At 41.8% G+C, this 15,608-nt stretch overlaps 2 protein-coding genes across 2 annotated transcripts in view; both read right to left on the bottom strand.

The window, feature by feature from the left end:
- Positions 1-3,986, bottom strand: part of LOC128736654 (kinesin heavy chain) — a 40,874-nt gene extending 36,888 nt beyond the window's left edge. The window contains exons 1-2 of the mRNA XM_053831145.1: positions 3,748-3,986; positions 2,924-3,268 (exon numbers count right to left, since the gene is read on the bottom strand). Of these exons, the coding sequence (XP_053687120.1) occupies positions 2,924-3,070 (147 nt within the window). The 5' untranslated portion in view covers positions 3,071-3,268; positions 3,748-3,986. The remainder of the gene's footprint in view (positions 1-2,923; positions 3,269-3,747) is intronic.
- A 6,355-nt stretch (positions 3,987-10,341) lies between these two features.
- Positions 10,342-12,857, bottom strand: LOC128744912 (sorting nexin-29). Its single transcript, XM_053842029.1, has 4 exons — positions 12,360-12,857; positions 11,270-12,283; positions 10,882-11,209; positions 10,342-10,814 (listed from the first exon to the last, which is right to left on the bottom strand). The coding sequence occupies exons 1-4, from the start codon at positions 12,539-12,541 to the stop codon at positions 10,668-10,670; spliced, it is 1,671 nt and encodes a 556-aa protein (XP_053698004.1). The 5' UTR covers positions 12,542-12,857; the 3' UTR covers positions 10,342-10,667.
- Between the last annotated feature and the right edge of the window lie 2,751 nt (positions 12,858-15,608).

The raw sequence follows: 15,608 nt of genomic DNA, 5'->3' as shown, positions 1-15,608 counted from the left end.
TTTGGGGGTTTTGAGCGTAAAATCCCATGATCAATACAGGGATACCTCGATATAAGACAATTTATAATTTCAAAAAGTTGTCTTATATCGAAACTGTCTTATATCGAAACATGATTTTTTCACAAAAATTTGGCATTAGCAGTCACCAATTTTGCTCTGTGTTGTGTGTTTATGTTTTTTGAACTATTTAATATTATTTGAGCTATTAGTTGTTTACCATTTTTAGGATTATTTTGAAATAATGAACAAATTTATGGCGCCGCTTTTGGAATGGAAAATGTGCTCTGGTGTCGTTGCCAACTATGTCAAAGGGATTTGTCTTATATCGAGGTACAAATTGTCTTATATCGAGGTTGTTTTATAACGAGGTTGTCTTATATCGAAGTATCCCTGTACTTGGTGGCAAAATGGAAAACAGAGTGGCAGGCTGCGGTGGGCTGGCCACGTGGCCAGAATGCCCGACGAAAGAGTAGCCAAAACTTTTTTCAGCAGAGAACCAGAAAAAAGCCGTAAATTCCCACCGGATGGATGTGCGCTGTCGAAGACGATACACGGTCAGCTGGTGTTCGAGGTAATTGGAGTGGGGGCAGACCCCTAGAGTAGCTTTTAGTTTAATCAACTTATGAGTTTGACTTCTTTTTCCTTCTTGTCCATGTTTTTCACTTCATTTTCTTTGAGCGAAATTGTGTGCGAGATTCGACTGTGATAATCGTGTAAATCTGGGTAGTCTAAATAGGGGTAAAAGTCGCAATATATTTCATGATTCATGCGCCTGCGCCACCATCATGTTTGGTTTTGTTATTTTTAGATAACATCGCGTCATTTTGGTATATTTTTGCATAATTTCTGTCCTTTTTGCATTGTTTCCCGTTTACTTTTGAGTCATTTTTGTGTCATATTAGAATATTTTTTGTCATTTTAGTTGTTTGCGCAATTTTTGAGTTATTTTTTGAACATTTTTCCCAAAATTTTCTGATATTTTTATATCATTTTTGTGTAAATTATGATACAAATATTTTGTGTCGTATTTGTTTACTTTTTTGGTCATTTTTATACACTTCTTGGATTATTTTTTCGTTATTTTTAGATATTCTAGGCGCCATTTCTGTTCTATTTTAGTGTTTTCTGTGATTGTTGTACATTTTTGTGTGTTTAAAAATTCAAAGACGAATAAAAAAGTTTATAAAACGCATAAAAATACCAAAAAAATCCATAAAAGTTAAAAACTAAATCCAGCGACGTTCAAAAAGGCTTAAAAAAGCTAAGAAATTCAAAAGAGCTAAACTGCCGCTACTCGCATAACAGTCCCATTTATATAAGAAACTACATAGAAAATGGTACTGTTATGCGAGTAGCGGCAGTACCTAAATAAGTCTAAATTTTATGAAAAAATAAAAAAGTTCAAAAACTTCAAAAACTTAAAACTTACAAATACCTATAAAAAAAATCGCAAAAAGTAAAAACAAACGAAGAGTAAGAGATCGGAAAGAAAAAAGTCCAACAATTTCAAGCGACAAAGATGCGTGCAAGAGCATTTGCACCGTCGTAAACATTCAAGGCATAAAAAAGCGACCAGATTCTACTAAACTCCTACTGATATTAAGGTTTCAATAATATTTTATCAATAGTCCTATAGTTTAGTCACCTGGAAGTATGAAGGAATTATTCGCCAATTTTGCTCGGAAGTCTCGTCGGAGCTGGACAACGCCATGTTAGGGATTTCCTCACTTTTAGAATTTGTAAAGTTTAGAATATTTCTTAATATAGATCACCAATTGCGTCACAGATTACTACAGGTAGACTGCGACTAGGTATATTACACCAAGTAGAGTTAGAAATTAATTGCCTAATTTTTTCTCAATAAAAGTCTTAAAACGAGTGCGAAAACTACCTTGGTTTTTGGCCATGGCACACTAGATTCGACTTTTGCTTGAACTTTCAAATGGAGACATAATTTTCATCCGAAAATTCATTCGGTTCTCCACGTGCAGGGTTAATTTTTTCTGCTTTTTTGACAGCAAGTTGGACCTACCAAAAACAAAATGCAATTTTTTGCTAAAGGATGTGGCATCTTCCTTTTAGCAGTTACTTTTTTAAAAAAAGCTAGCTCAATATGCAAATCAAAATAAAAATCTGAAGCTGAACAAAATATTATTTATATTCTTACCTAGGATTCCTATGGAAGTCATGCGACTAGGTACGTTTGAGGAATGTTTGATCTTTTTTGACAAACAATTATTATCTAACATTTCAATTTTGCTGTAACATGCGATGGGTTATAAACCTATTCCGATAACCCTGGTGCTTTCGTTTTTACCCATTCAATTTTATTGGAGGTTTCGCGTGAGCTGACCCTGCCAAAGAGAAACTCCTGCATTCAACTCGGATAAGCGTGCAGTATAGAGCATAGTGCACCTGCTTCGGGCAATGATTGCTCAAGCGATTATATGTAGGTAACTATATAAATATAGAGAACAAAACGGCACTGGCTTTTTTTCCATATTTCGAACACAGTTGTAAAACAAAGCTACCGAAACAATGTGCTCACCCTCTACGGTATCATGGTCGGAGCCAGCGATCCGTCGGAACCTCCATTTTCAAACTTATACAAACAAAACAGAAAAACAGAACAACTCCGTTTTCTTTGCTTTCTACAGCGGTTGGGAAATCAATAATGCCTATACACACACTACTCCGTCCCACGACTTCACTAGCCACAGCCAGGCAGGAGGTGAGAACGTTTAGAATGAATCATGCCACACACCATACTCTTCCCCAGTCGTGGCAAAAGACTCAAACCTTCTTCTCAGTTGTACAATACAAGCTTATGTAAGCGAGAGCTGGCGGATCGGTTTTGTTGACGCCATTTGGATCAACTTTTCACACCCACCCACTACTGGCGTTACTGCATAATTGGACTTACCCCTATCGAGAGGCAATTCTCCTCCGGTCCAGACGGAAACTTTACTATGAACTTCGATCCGGCTCGTTCCTCACTGTCGTTTAGTGGTCGAAAACGACACACCACTTTGATGCTATCCTCAGCTGGAATCTCCCGGTCGCCCGACATTTTCACGATTTGACTGCTGCGGTTGTCTAGTTTTCAGACTCTGATTCAAACACCGGAATGCAGAGACTTCCGGATAGTATAAAAAATCTACACTTAGGTTTACGAAAAAAAATGGGTTCAAAACTGGAAAATCACAATTTTACACGACCTCATGTGAGTTTGACTCAAACACAAAAAATAAAACTACACTTCTAGGATCTGCAATGAATGAGACAAATTGCACTGTGATGGGCTTCGTTTTTCTCCGGTGGCTAAGATATATTCCGGAAGGGTACGGTGTGGCCAATCGACGGGAAAAACTAAATTGGACGACTACACTAAGCGCACCACCATAATGGTGGAAAATATCGATCAATTTTTTTCCTATATTCGTTTCGTGTTGCTGCTGCTGCTGCTACTGCGCTTCTTCTGTCGTCGTCACTTTAGTGCTGCTCGTTGTCCGGAAGCTTTCCTATTGCCGCACTTTACACCACCCTGCTTCCAGCCAGTCAGTAGTACCCGCACGAATCAATCCAAGCGAAAGAAAAAGAAACTCAAATTTTCAGCCTTTTCAGCATGACCGGGGCGGAACAGAAAATCAGATGGCCAGACTTCCTGTGACAGCATGCAGCCTGCACTGTGTTACTAACTGGCTGCACTATTCCTGCATCGTATTCGATTTATTTATCCACTCAAACCTAGATTGCCGAAGGAAAATGGACCATTTTCCGCAGATTTTCCCGTTTTTTCTTCACTTTTGTGCACACCACTGCTGCTGATACAGCCACGAATGAAAAATGGCTTCTTCACTTTTGTGTTTCTTCTGATGTATGGAACTCTCAATTCTCTCTCCCAGTCGCTGTAGTTTTCTCACTTTGGGTTTTCACAGCGACGGATGGAACACGTATTGAACCTAAACCGAACACAACCACACTGTTCGATAATCCAAAAGCAACTGTTGTACCTTGTGCAGTTCGGTGGTGAGAAATCGCGAGATAATCGATGAGAAAGCGAAGCAGAATGAGAAATTACGAATGAGAACAAAAGAAAATGTCAGAATGACATTGATTTGACGTATACTGATGTACATTCTGAACGTACTCCAACCAGTGCTGCCACATTTCTAAATCGAAAACAAGAGCAGAATTCGTAAATGTAAGCAAACCACCCCGCTGTCACAAATGTCATTCCCATACATTTTTCGTGTAGCCAACATCTCATCTAGCCCACAACAAACTTTGCCTCGGACAAAATGTATTTGTGAGTAGCCCGCTCTAACTTCAGCCTCGGATGAATCAGTATTGGTAAGCTCCCGAACAAAATTACTTTTTTGCTTTTTTTCTTTTTGTGTCGGACGTGTAGGAAGCGTAAAAAGATGTTAGCTACTTCTTTACCCTTCAGTTTCATACGCCTGAAGCAAACTGATGGGTGAGAGTTATTCTTTGCTGGATCAGCATAGGAGAATCAACTCTCACTCGGATTGTTTACGTTTGCAATAATCGCCCTTATGTTGACCACCAGCCACCAGCGCTCCAAAATACACGAACTCCTCTACCACTTCTAGTTCGTCGCCGTCAACGGTTACCGTCCGTGCTGGGAGACCCGCATTTGTTTCCTTTGAGCCTCTTCCTTTCGACTTTCTTCGACGCATTTATTTTTAGCCCAATTCTCCTAGAATCCGCTTTCAGCCTGGCGTAGATTGCCTCCGCCGTCGCAAAGTTCCTGTCTATGATATCGAAGTCATCTGCAAAGCCTAGAAGTTGGTTACCCTTGGTAAAAATCGTGCCTCTCGTTTCGATGCCCGCTCGTCGGACCACCCCCTCAAGAGCGATGTTGAAGAGCATGCAGGATAAACCGTCACCTTGTCTCAACCGTCGCCGCGTCTCGAAGGGACTCGAGAGTGTACGAAGATGCGTACGAAACACATCACTCGATCCAATGTAGCTCTGATTAGTCGCGTCAGTTTGTCCGGAAAACCGTGTTCGTGCACTATCAGCCATAGTTGGTCTCGATCGAGTGTATCGAATGCTGCTTTGAAATCAATAAAGATGTGATGCGTGGGCACGTTGTGCTCCCGACATTTCTTCAAGATCTGTCCGAAGTTGGTCAGAAGTTGCGCGAGCTCCCATGAAACCCACCTGATAATTCCCTACGTAACCTTGTGCTATCGGTGACAACCGGCGTAACAGGATCTGGAAGAGTACCTTGTAGGTTTTACCAGCGTAATACCGCGATAGTTGCAGCCAGAGCCGGCGCTAGCCAATTTGTCGCTCCAAGCAAATCCTCAAAATGGCTCCCACAAAATTTAGTCGTAAAAATAAAGTAGATTTATTCGGATAGATAGCAAGCAAAGCAAAGCCTTGGATTTAAACGTCTTTTTAAGACTTGACCCTTATGTATCGACAGCCTTCACGGCCGGCTGTTAGAGTACAGAACAGTTACGGGGCTAGTGCAAAAATGCTACTGACTATCTAGCAGCATCGCCTAGCCGAGATTTAAACATGTGACGGCTGGCTTGTTATCGTCAGCATCGTACCTCGAAACTAACTGGACAGTTCGGTTAGATATGACATTTATAACGACATCAAAATTACAAAATTGCAGAATTAATTTTTGCATGCCATCTAATTAATTTTGCTTTTTATTCCAGACTAATCGCTCCTAACCATAAGTCAAAGTATCGCAATACATCGAATGCTTAGCATTTGGTAAATAATACGTTTAAGATGCCTGCAGGCACTTTTAAGATTCTGGCGAAAAAGATTATTTTTCATGCTTTCAATATTACAGAGAAAACTAAAAGCATTTTCTGATACTTCTTTAACTATTCGATTCTAAACTTGAAGCATACAACATGTAAATGTTAATGTCTAGCACATCTAACAATTGAAAAAAATGTTTCAATAAAATTGGTAGTAGTATCTAAAAAACAGTGTTAGGGTAGATGCTCCAGTAGTTGTGGTATAGTACCTGTAGCGGTGGAAACTCGAATTATTCCGTTATTTTTGCAGAGGGCCGGTCACATCGCAAGAATGTCAGACGACTGTGCAGTAAAGCCTGTTCTCTTTAAGACCTCCATCGTCATTAGGAATAGAGGGACCAAACGTGCTAGATGAATTGAATTGCAGCCAATTTGCTACTGTCGAGACGCTCAACAAATAGGCGACAAGTAGCCCAGGACCACATACAGTGGAAAGTAACTGTAGATACAGCCCGAGCCATTCCGATTCTATGCTGTTAAAGAAGAAGGTAGGTTGAAGAAGTAGAGTTTTACATTACTCACTTATTTATTTAATGCTCCAGTTTTTTAATGTAGCCGAAATGGCGCCCCCCTCAAAGTGGCGCTCCAAGCAGCTGCTTGTTTTACTTAAGGAAAGCGCCGGCCCTGTTTGCAGCAGTCTAGCCGATCGCCCTTTTTATAGATGGGACAAACCACTCTTTCCATCCATTCTTCCGGTAGCTTTTCTTCCTCCCAAATCCTCGAAATAACCCAGTGTAGAACCTTTGCTAGCGTTACTCCGCCATGTTTATAAAGCTCTACGGGTAGGCGGTTCTTTCCAGCGGCTTTATTGGTCTTCAGCAACCCGATTTCTCGTTTGACTTCTTGGAGATCAGGTGCTAGGACATTACTATCTTCCATGGGCGCTGCTAGGTTAATTTCCGTTCCGCTTCCTTCTGCGACTTCGCCATTGAGGTGTTCATCGAAGAACTGCTTCCATCTGTCGACCACCTCGCGCTCGTTTGTGATTAGATTCCCTTCCTCGTCCCTACACATGTCAGGTTTCAGTGTGTGGCCCTTCCGAATTTGGTTCACCTTCTCATAAAACTTGCGCGTGTCATTTGCTCGGAATAGTTGTTCTAATTCTTCACGATCTCTGTCCTCCTTTTGGCGCTTTTTCCTCCGCAGGATCGTGGTCAACTGGTTCCTAGCTCGTCGGTATTTGGCCAGGTTCTCTCTAGTGGCAATACTTAGATAATTTTTCCAAGCAGCTTTTCCCCTCCACCGCTTGTTGGCATTTCTTATCAAACCAATCATTTTGTATACTTCGAGGGTCAGTACCTATAGTGCCGCGGTAGCGACCTCTCCGATGGCCCAGCGTATTCTGTCCCAACCGTCTTCGAGGTTTGAAGCACCTAACTCCTCGGAAGAAGACAGTTGTACTATCCGTACTCTACCCTAGCCATGCACAACATCATGTAAATAAATATTATGCAACAAGCAAAACAAAACAGACAACTCCGATCGTATTGAGACACACGGCGGGCACCGAACGCAAGCACCAGCGCCATGCATACACTTCACAAGTGCACGCATTTCGCTGAGCTGGCTCTCCGACCGCTCGGTGGCATATGTGACTCGGTGTAAGGACTCGAATTACAATTCCAGAACCCAATGTATCGAACAATGAATCTTTCTGTCCCAGTAGTCTATCTCTTTTTAGCTTTAAGAATGCATTTAGAATAAGGAAAATATCGATATGCATTACCGATATTTTCCACCAAAATTTAACTATAAAAGCTAACCTTTCAAACAATAAAGCAAGCCATTTCGACTTCAGACTTCGTACGTTTAATGCGACCCCAATCGGGCTATCGCTAACGAAAGAACTTAGTCCCACAAGCAACCCCGAGATCAGTTGATCTGCCACGGGCTATTGCTTAAAGTCCAAAGGCTAAGTATATTTCAAATAACCGTCCGCGCCGGTAAACATAAGCGAATAGTAGTTAGTGCTGTTACAAGTAGTTAGTGCTGTTACACAGTGCCTCATTCAGGTTATCTAGCTGTCTGATGTACAGACGGTAGATAATCTACAGACGCGCAAAGAGCGTGGCATAAAACACCAATCGAACCGTCAAATCGAGACACCAAATGAGCAAAGTAAACAAATTTGTGTTTCGTATAGGCAGGGAAGACTAAGTTTTGTAATCTACCTGAAATATTAAAACTTTAACTATTGATTTACTAACAACATATGGATTAGTTACACTCGATATATCATATAATGCTTTGAAAAATTCAATTGGCTTGTTCAATTTGCAAAATATGCGTCGTAATTCGCGAAATTCCATGGAACATACCTCGCGATTCACACAACTTACTGCTGATTATAGGAAGATTGATCCAATTCTGACTGGTTGCCAAAACTGTTTAAATAAAATAAACAAAAAAAGTGTTGCCGAATTAGTAATTTTTCTCTTTGCGCGTCTGTAGATTATCTACCGTCTGTAGTCTGATGTTCAGCCGAGGAGGGCGGCTTTGACGTGTCCGGTATACGGTGGACAGCTTTGAGCGCACATGTACTGCTGCTAGGTAATGGTCAGAATGAATATCCGCACCCCGTCGGAAGCGTACGTTCGTGATGTTAGAGAAAAACCGGCTCTCTATGAGAACGTGCTCAATTTGGTTCATTGTACGTTGGTCAGTTGATCTCCGGGTGGCTTCGTGGATATTCTTGCTCGGGAAAAAGGTGCTTCGGATCACCAGGCCTCGGGAAGCTGCGGAGTTTATACATCGTTGTCCGTTATCGTTCTTGTCGGTGTGCAGGCTATGGGGTCCTACTACCGGTCTATATATTTCTTCCCTACCGACCTGGGCGTTCATATCCCCGGTGACGATCTTGATGTCCCGTGACGAGCAGCTGTCGTACGTTGCCTCCAGCCTCGCGTAGAACGCTTCTTTCTCATCGTCGGGTCTACCTTCGTGCAGGCAGTGCACGTCAACGATGCTATAATTGAAGAAACGGCCCTTTATCCTCAATACACACATTCTTTCGTTGATCGCATTCCAATATATCACGCGATCCTGCATTCCGCCCAACACTACAAAGCCCGTTCCCAGTTCGTTGGTAGTGTCACCGCTCTGGGCTTTTCCGTCACGGATCTTCCATACCTTCTCTCCTTTGCGACAGATTTCCTGCAGAGCTACGATGCCGAGTTTGCGGGGTTCAAGCTGTTCAAACAGCATCCGCAGGCAACCTGCGAAATTTAGCGATCTGCAGTTCCAAGTATCGAGTCTCCCTTCGTCGTCCTTGTTCCGTCGCCTAGCTTGATCGCGAATATTCCGCTCCGAATTTGCTTGCATTTTGTAAGTGTTGTAATTTAATTTAGGTGTGTAGCCGTACTGGTGTAACACTACCGAGTCTCGCGATGGGGCTGCCATCTTATAGTGCCGAGACTCACTATACCTCCTTCCCGGTTAGTATACGACCTCAGTTTCCACCGGGGTTGGTTACCCGATCTCCGCTAAGGTTGCTCGTATTCCGCCTGGTACCACGAGGAGGTCGGAATCGGAGTTGCTGGATAAGCGGCTGACGACCACTCTGGGGTCTATATTCCGCACTATCCTGCCATTTACCAGGCTTAATATTCTCTAACACGTTTTACCTCTGTTCCACTTTCTCTCTTTTCTGGTCCTGTTTTTCCGCTTTTTAGTTCATTTTTTCTGTTCCTTTTCTTGGCTTTTGGTGTCACTTTCCATTCTTTTTTTCTCGTTTTTTTATTTCCGTCCCGTGTTTCATATTATTTATTTTGTTTTCAGTTCCATTAAATCTTGTTTTCGGTCGTTGTTCCTCGTGCTTTTCACTTCATTTAATCTTATTTTCGGTCGTTGTTCCTCATGCTTTTCACTCACTTAAAATAACAGAACTGGAAACAAAAAAAATGAAACGGGAAACACGGGAAGAAAATAGAAAAACGAGAAAAAACGGATGGAAAGTGACACCAAAAACCAAGCAAACGGTATTGAAAAGGAGAAAAAACGGAATAAAAAGCGGAAAAACAGGACTAGAAAAGAGAAAAAGCAGGACAGAGGTAAACGTGTTAGAGAATAAGACGAAAAAGGCCGCTTTCGATTTCAAGTAAAACTTCGTGTCGATAATTTTATGTACATGTCCGGTTTGAGATAAAACTGCAAGTTTTTATAAGTTTACATTAGTGAAGGATTTTCGGATCGATCGGTGCAAAAATATTGAAATTCAACCGGCAAGTTGCTGAGTTATTAACGCTCAAAACCTGGCCACTTTTCGTGTTATTTAAAGAATGACATTCTAAATCAGAAATCTTTTCTTTTGCTGAACTACAGCGGGTAACGGGAATAGAGCGGAACAGGGCTAGATGACATGCACATGATCGGGTTGAAGCTAATCTGTGGTTGTTGAGCCGCTCAACGAATTGCCGACGAATAGCTAAGGATCGTGTAACAATGGAGACAAGTTTTTGATAACATGTGATAAACTGTTACTGAAAAAAGTGTGCCTTCTTCTAAATAATCCATTTAATTATATGATCCGTAATCTATTTCCGCAAAATATATTTGATTAGTGACATTTAGCCTTCAAACAGTAAACGAAATTGTTTCTCAAAAGAGTTGCATTTTAGTTAGCAGTTGCATTAAATTAATATTTTACAAATGGTTAAACGAGATTGTAGTTACATCCTATGTACATATCATAGCTTTCGTCAAATTTCATTAACTTTTGTTTCCTATTTATTATTTTATAAGCGTTAATTTTCAAACTAGGTATGTACCAAATAGAGTTGTTTCGTTCCAATCGAATTGTACGACCTATTCTAAATCGATATACATTCAGTGGGTTTCAATGGTAACGTGTCATTTTTTTTACAGAGAACCATCCCGTAGGAATGGAAACACTTGCTCCAGCTGGGATCGGGTAGTGCAGGCTGATACTTCTGGCATAACAACGATGAACAGACTGTTGAGATAAACCTGTAACCGCTGGCGACGTTGTTCCACAAACTGCGGGTTCTGCAATTCGGTAATTTTCTAGGTTATCTTCCGAAGGAAAAAAAAAACAAATCTCAATCAAACTTACCATATTTCCGATCTTCTTTTTCGGTGGAAAATCAAGCGACTTAACCGTGGGATGTTCACGCTGCAGTCGTTTATGCAACCGATAGAAGTCACTGTATCGCCTGAAAACGGACCACCCGTCGTTGGATGGCAAACGACCCCCTGGTGGTACTGATGCTGTGGTTGTTGTTGAACCGTTGTTTCCGGGTGCTATCCGAATTTCATAGCAATAATGCTCACGCCGTCCAGCGCTCACCGGCGTTCGCAGAATCGCTTTCGGTATCGCGATTTGGAAGTGCATCAGCGACAGCCGATTCGGACGAGTCAGCATGCGCAGTCGATGGTTTTCCCTAGGCAACGAAGGTCATTATTAGGAGATTAAATGAAAAAATTATTAGTCGATTACTCACAGACTAAGCTCAGCGACTCGGGCTTCCAGCATTTGGCAGCGTTCTTCGGAATCTGCCAGCTTGCGTTTCAGTTTGTCCACAACTAGCGAGTAGCTTTCCAAATCAAGTGTTTGTTCGTTTGCCGAAGACGCCGAGCAGGACGTGCTGGATGTGTTCGAAGCCGTCGCGGTCATCGTCGTCGTCGCATTGGAGGACATATCGAGCGAGAAGTTACCCATTATACTGTCTTCGGAGGCTTCCAGTGCCGTGCAATCGGGACTGGTCGCTATAACGTTGGAAGCCGCATTTCTTTTCTCTGTTTGCATTGCTTGTCGCCGTATCTCTTCCTTGATACTGAGACTATTCAATGCGTCCTCTACGGAGTATGTTTCCTGTGTTCGCTGGGCAGATTCTACGTGAGTATATTCTTTTATAATATCAATATTTGCTGTTCGCTGCGGGGCGTTCTGAATCAACGCTGTAGAGAGATTCGGAGCTGGAGATAAGGCGGTTCCTTCTTCCAGTATTTCTCGCTGTATCACGTTTATTTTACGAGCAGGATTCACAGGGCGCTGTGTCGCTATAATAGGTTCCGACTTTTCTGGTTTGATTTTACAAGCAGCATTCAATTCCGGGGAATCTATCGCAATAGCAAACAGTATTGTACTCAATCCAGCGGCCATATTCGGTAACAGGCCGGTAATTTCTTTATCCCTAATTAACGCCCAGCTCTCGTAGCTTTCCTCCAGCAATTGTTCGTCGCTCAGCCAAATCAATACGTACCTTTCCAGGGCACGTTCATTCAAAACTGCCCGCAGCAAAGCTTTCCCTTTGCCTCCGTTAGTCCAAACGTGTCGCAGCGTAGTAAAACGTTCCTTTTCATGATTCGTCAGATGCTTGAAGGCAAAATCCCAAAACGTTGGTACTTCCAAAGCTCCCCCGGCCACCAGGTCGGTCACATTTTTCAAAAGTGATGCACTTGATTTCAACCCGTGCGATAACGCTCGCTCCCAAGTATCGCACAACAATATAATCCTTAAAAACAAACAATTTCTAGGTCATTTCAGTTCTACCCTTTTCGAAGCTAGAATAATCCAATTTAGATTCCTACCTTGAATCACTCTCCGTAGCCAGTTCGGTTTTGCTGCCGTACTTTTTCTGGCACTCCTTTACCACCATGAGTAGCTCATCCGCCAGGGTTTTGCGTTCCAGTTCATGTTTCCGGCCAGCAGTGCTACTGCCTCCTACGCCTAGTATGGCCGGATCCAGCGTAAAGTTGCTCATACCCACCATAATAACCCGAAACAACCCGTGATAGATGGAGAAAAAAAAACAGCTAAGCGTTGCGGCCTTGAAAATGCACTGTAGCTTCCAACAAACGCCAAGGAGGGGCGGAATTCAACCAACACGCAGTTGTACACACTGTACTGCTTCACTTGTTGTTTTAATGCCACTACAATGAGGAATTTTGCTTTATGCTGAATATCCTAGCCAGGCAGTCATTTTAACAGACTATCAGTTTTTCGCATACTGAAAAACTAATTCATGATAAATGAAATATGAAAATGAAGTTTCATATTTCGATGATTTCACTTTATTTCTAGTTGCAAATGTAAGCAAATGAAATTTTTCCAAACAACAACTTTTCGAGAGTCTCTGCAGCTGCAAGAAATCGGACACCTTTTTTACGCGAGGAGAAAAACAAGAATAAAACCGTTCATTGATGACATATGCGAATGAATACGGCGAATGAACGTAAACTATCACTTTTATTGCTTCATTTTGGGGTCGTCCATAGAGTTAGCCACGATGATCTCATCAGAAACAAGAATGCTATTTTGAGGAGGGCTCAATTGAAAGATTTGTAGCAGTTTGGGTTGTGTTTAGATTGACGCGGATCATGGAATAATGACTTCGGGTGTTTCAAATTCGATATTATTCAAAAACTTCGGAAAAGTACTATACGCCAATCGTGAAATATATATGTGTGTTCGAGTGTTGATTTTCATGGGAAAATATTTACGAGTATTTATCTGGAGGACCGCTAGGTATAAAATAGTCTAAATTCTCTTATTAGTTTTTCATGCCTTACGCTCTACCCAAATATTTTTTCAGTTCAAATATATCACAAAATTGAAAAAAAAGCATGTAAATTACTCATAGGGTGCCTACAGAGTGCACGCGACGCGACTTCGCTCACGCATTTAAAACAATGTGAGCGAAGTCGCGTCGCGTCGCTGTCGCGTGCACTCGAACATTTTGTTCTAGATGTCCTTTTTCTTAAACGTAATAAAGGGAATATTTGCACCATAATTTTTTTCGAAATTTTTCGGAATTCTTGTTTTTGAAAGATGATAACTTTAGAACGCATGGTCAGAATGTTGTGATATTAGTATCAATATGTCAGGAAATCTGTTCTAAACATATTTCTCATATTATCAATTCAAGACAAATTTCCTATGTGGCTCTGGAGCTCCAAAAGCGAAGGCCGTCTACAGACAGTCTTACCCGTTAGACTGTTAGAGGGTTAAAATAGCTTATACAGAAACTTTAGTAGTATAAAAGGGTGAGATAAATGAAGAAACGATTGACACAGTTCTGGTCATCCCAAATAATACGTTATTGGTCACAAAAAGCCCACCTGACATGACGCATATAGAATAAAATCCTTTAAAACCCTAGGCGCTATCTGACAAATAAAAATTATCCAGTTCCAACCCGGATTGAAAGGGGGGCTCCGTAGCCGCAAGGTTACCGAGTCTGCTTTGACAAGCGAGTGGGCGTGGGTTCGAATCTTAGTAGAATCAAGCCATTCGATGTCAAGTGACTTTAGCATGGGTTTATTCTCAGGCCTCTCCATTTACCCTTCCTTCGTGCTGAATTCTATATTTACCCTCTGAAGCCTCTTGACAGTGCAAATGTCCCTCCTATAGTTAAGTGTACTGGTCAGAGGTACGAATGAGTCTTCGCCAGGGACGGCTATAATATGGGATAGTGCTGGCAGCGAGTAATAAGTGGGTAACGTAGATCAAGCTTTGAAGGAAGGGTAAACCCCAATACCAGCTCTTCGATGAACACCTAAATGGCGAAATTTGCAGCAAAAGGCGAAACGGAAATTAACTTAGGAGTGTCCATGGAAGATAGTAATGTCCCAGCACATGATCTCCAAATAGTTAAACGAGATATCGGGTTGCTGAAGACCAACAGAGCCGCTGGTAAGTGTACCGGCAGAGTGCAAGCGACCTGCGACGTGACGCGATTTTTCTTGCTGTAGTTATACGCGCAGCCCTTTTTCGCCCGAAGAAGAACTGTGCATTTAGCAACAAATGAGCGAAGACGCGTCGAGTCTGCCAGTAGAGTGTTATAGACAAGGCCAAGAAACGCTGGCAACGGCTCGGCACTCCAAGATTGGGGAAGAAGAGAAGTTACCAGAGGAATACATGGAACGAGTGATTTGTCCTATCTGCAAACATGGTAATCGGCTCGACTGCTGCAACTATCGCGGCATAACGTTAGTAAGTAAACGACGCCTACAAAGTACTCTCCCGGATTTTGTTACGCCGGTTGTCACCGACAGCACAAGGTTTCGTAGGAAATTATCAGGCGGGCTATCTCGGGGACACTCTCGAGTCCCTTTAAGACACTGCGAGGATTGAGACAAGCTGACGACTTATCCTGCTTGCTGTTCAATGCATGCATGCATGCTACTCTTGAGTAGGGTGATCCAATCCGGGCCTATTTTCTCCTACGTAAAACACTACGATCAAGAAAGACGTTGTACAGTTTTCTCCCTAAGTTTCGTGATCTGCACTTCTAAGTTCCGTGAGTCCATTCTGCGTCCTCCGGTCCTAGTCACCTTAGGCACGTGAAAAATATGATACCCTGGATTGATACACAGATTGATGGGGTTTATCTAAAATAAAAATCTCCGGAACGAAATAAATTTATCTTGCGTTTGATCCATCCTTTTTATGTCTCAATTCGAACGCTAATTAAAATGACGGACGCTCATACATTAGTCAGTTTGCAGTTAAAAAAAATAAGCTGCAGAATACAATATTTGCAACATCGAAAAAAGTTTAGATCAAACATTAGATAAGTTTATCAACTAAAACAAAACTGTAACTTTGTCGATTTTTGAAATTAATCCCACCGATTTCAGACAAAAAATATTAGTTCTTAAAATATTGTTTCGAAATAATCAATAAATACGTAAGAGCAAAAGCGACTTTTCATCTTATGCTCTGCTGTAATGGTGAACTTTATAAATAAAGCGTGTTCATCTGTGGCTCCATTCAACACTGACGTCCGTTCATGATTTTTTTTCACTGCACCTTACGCACGCGAGCTCGCCTTCGCC

The sequence above is a fragment of the Sabethes cyaneus genome, chromosome 1 (genome assembly GCF_943734655.1).
Source record: "Sabethes cyaneus chromosome 1, idSabCyanKW18_F2, whole genome shotgun sequence".
NCBI lineage: Eukaryota > Metazoa > Arthropoda > Insecta > Diptera > Culicidae > Sabethes > Sabethes cyaneus.
Note: the sequence above shows the minus strand (reverse complement) of the source record. Positions and strands in the feature narration are given on the sequence as shown.

Coding starts and splice junctions, on each gene's coding strand:
- LOC128744912 (XM_053842029.1), bottom strand. CDS start 12,541: ATGGTGGGTATGAGCAACTTTACGCTGGATCCGGCCATACTAGGCGTA. Junction 12,284..12,359: donor GCTACGGAGAGTGATTCAAG/GTAGGAATCTAA, acceptor TTTGTTTTTAAG/GATTATATTGTTGTGCGATA. Junction 10,815..10,881: donor AAAAGAAGATCGGAAATATG/GTAAGTTTGATT, acceptor ACCGAATTGCAG/AACCCGCAGTTTGTGGAACA.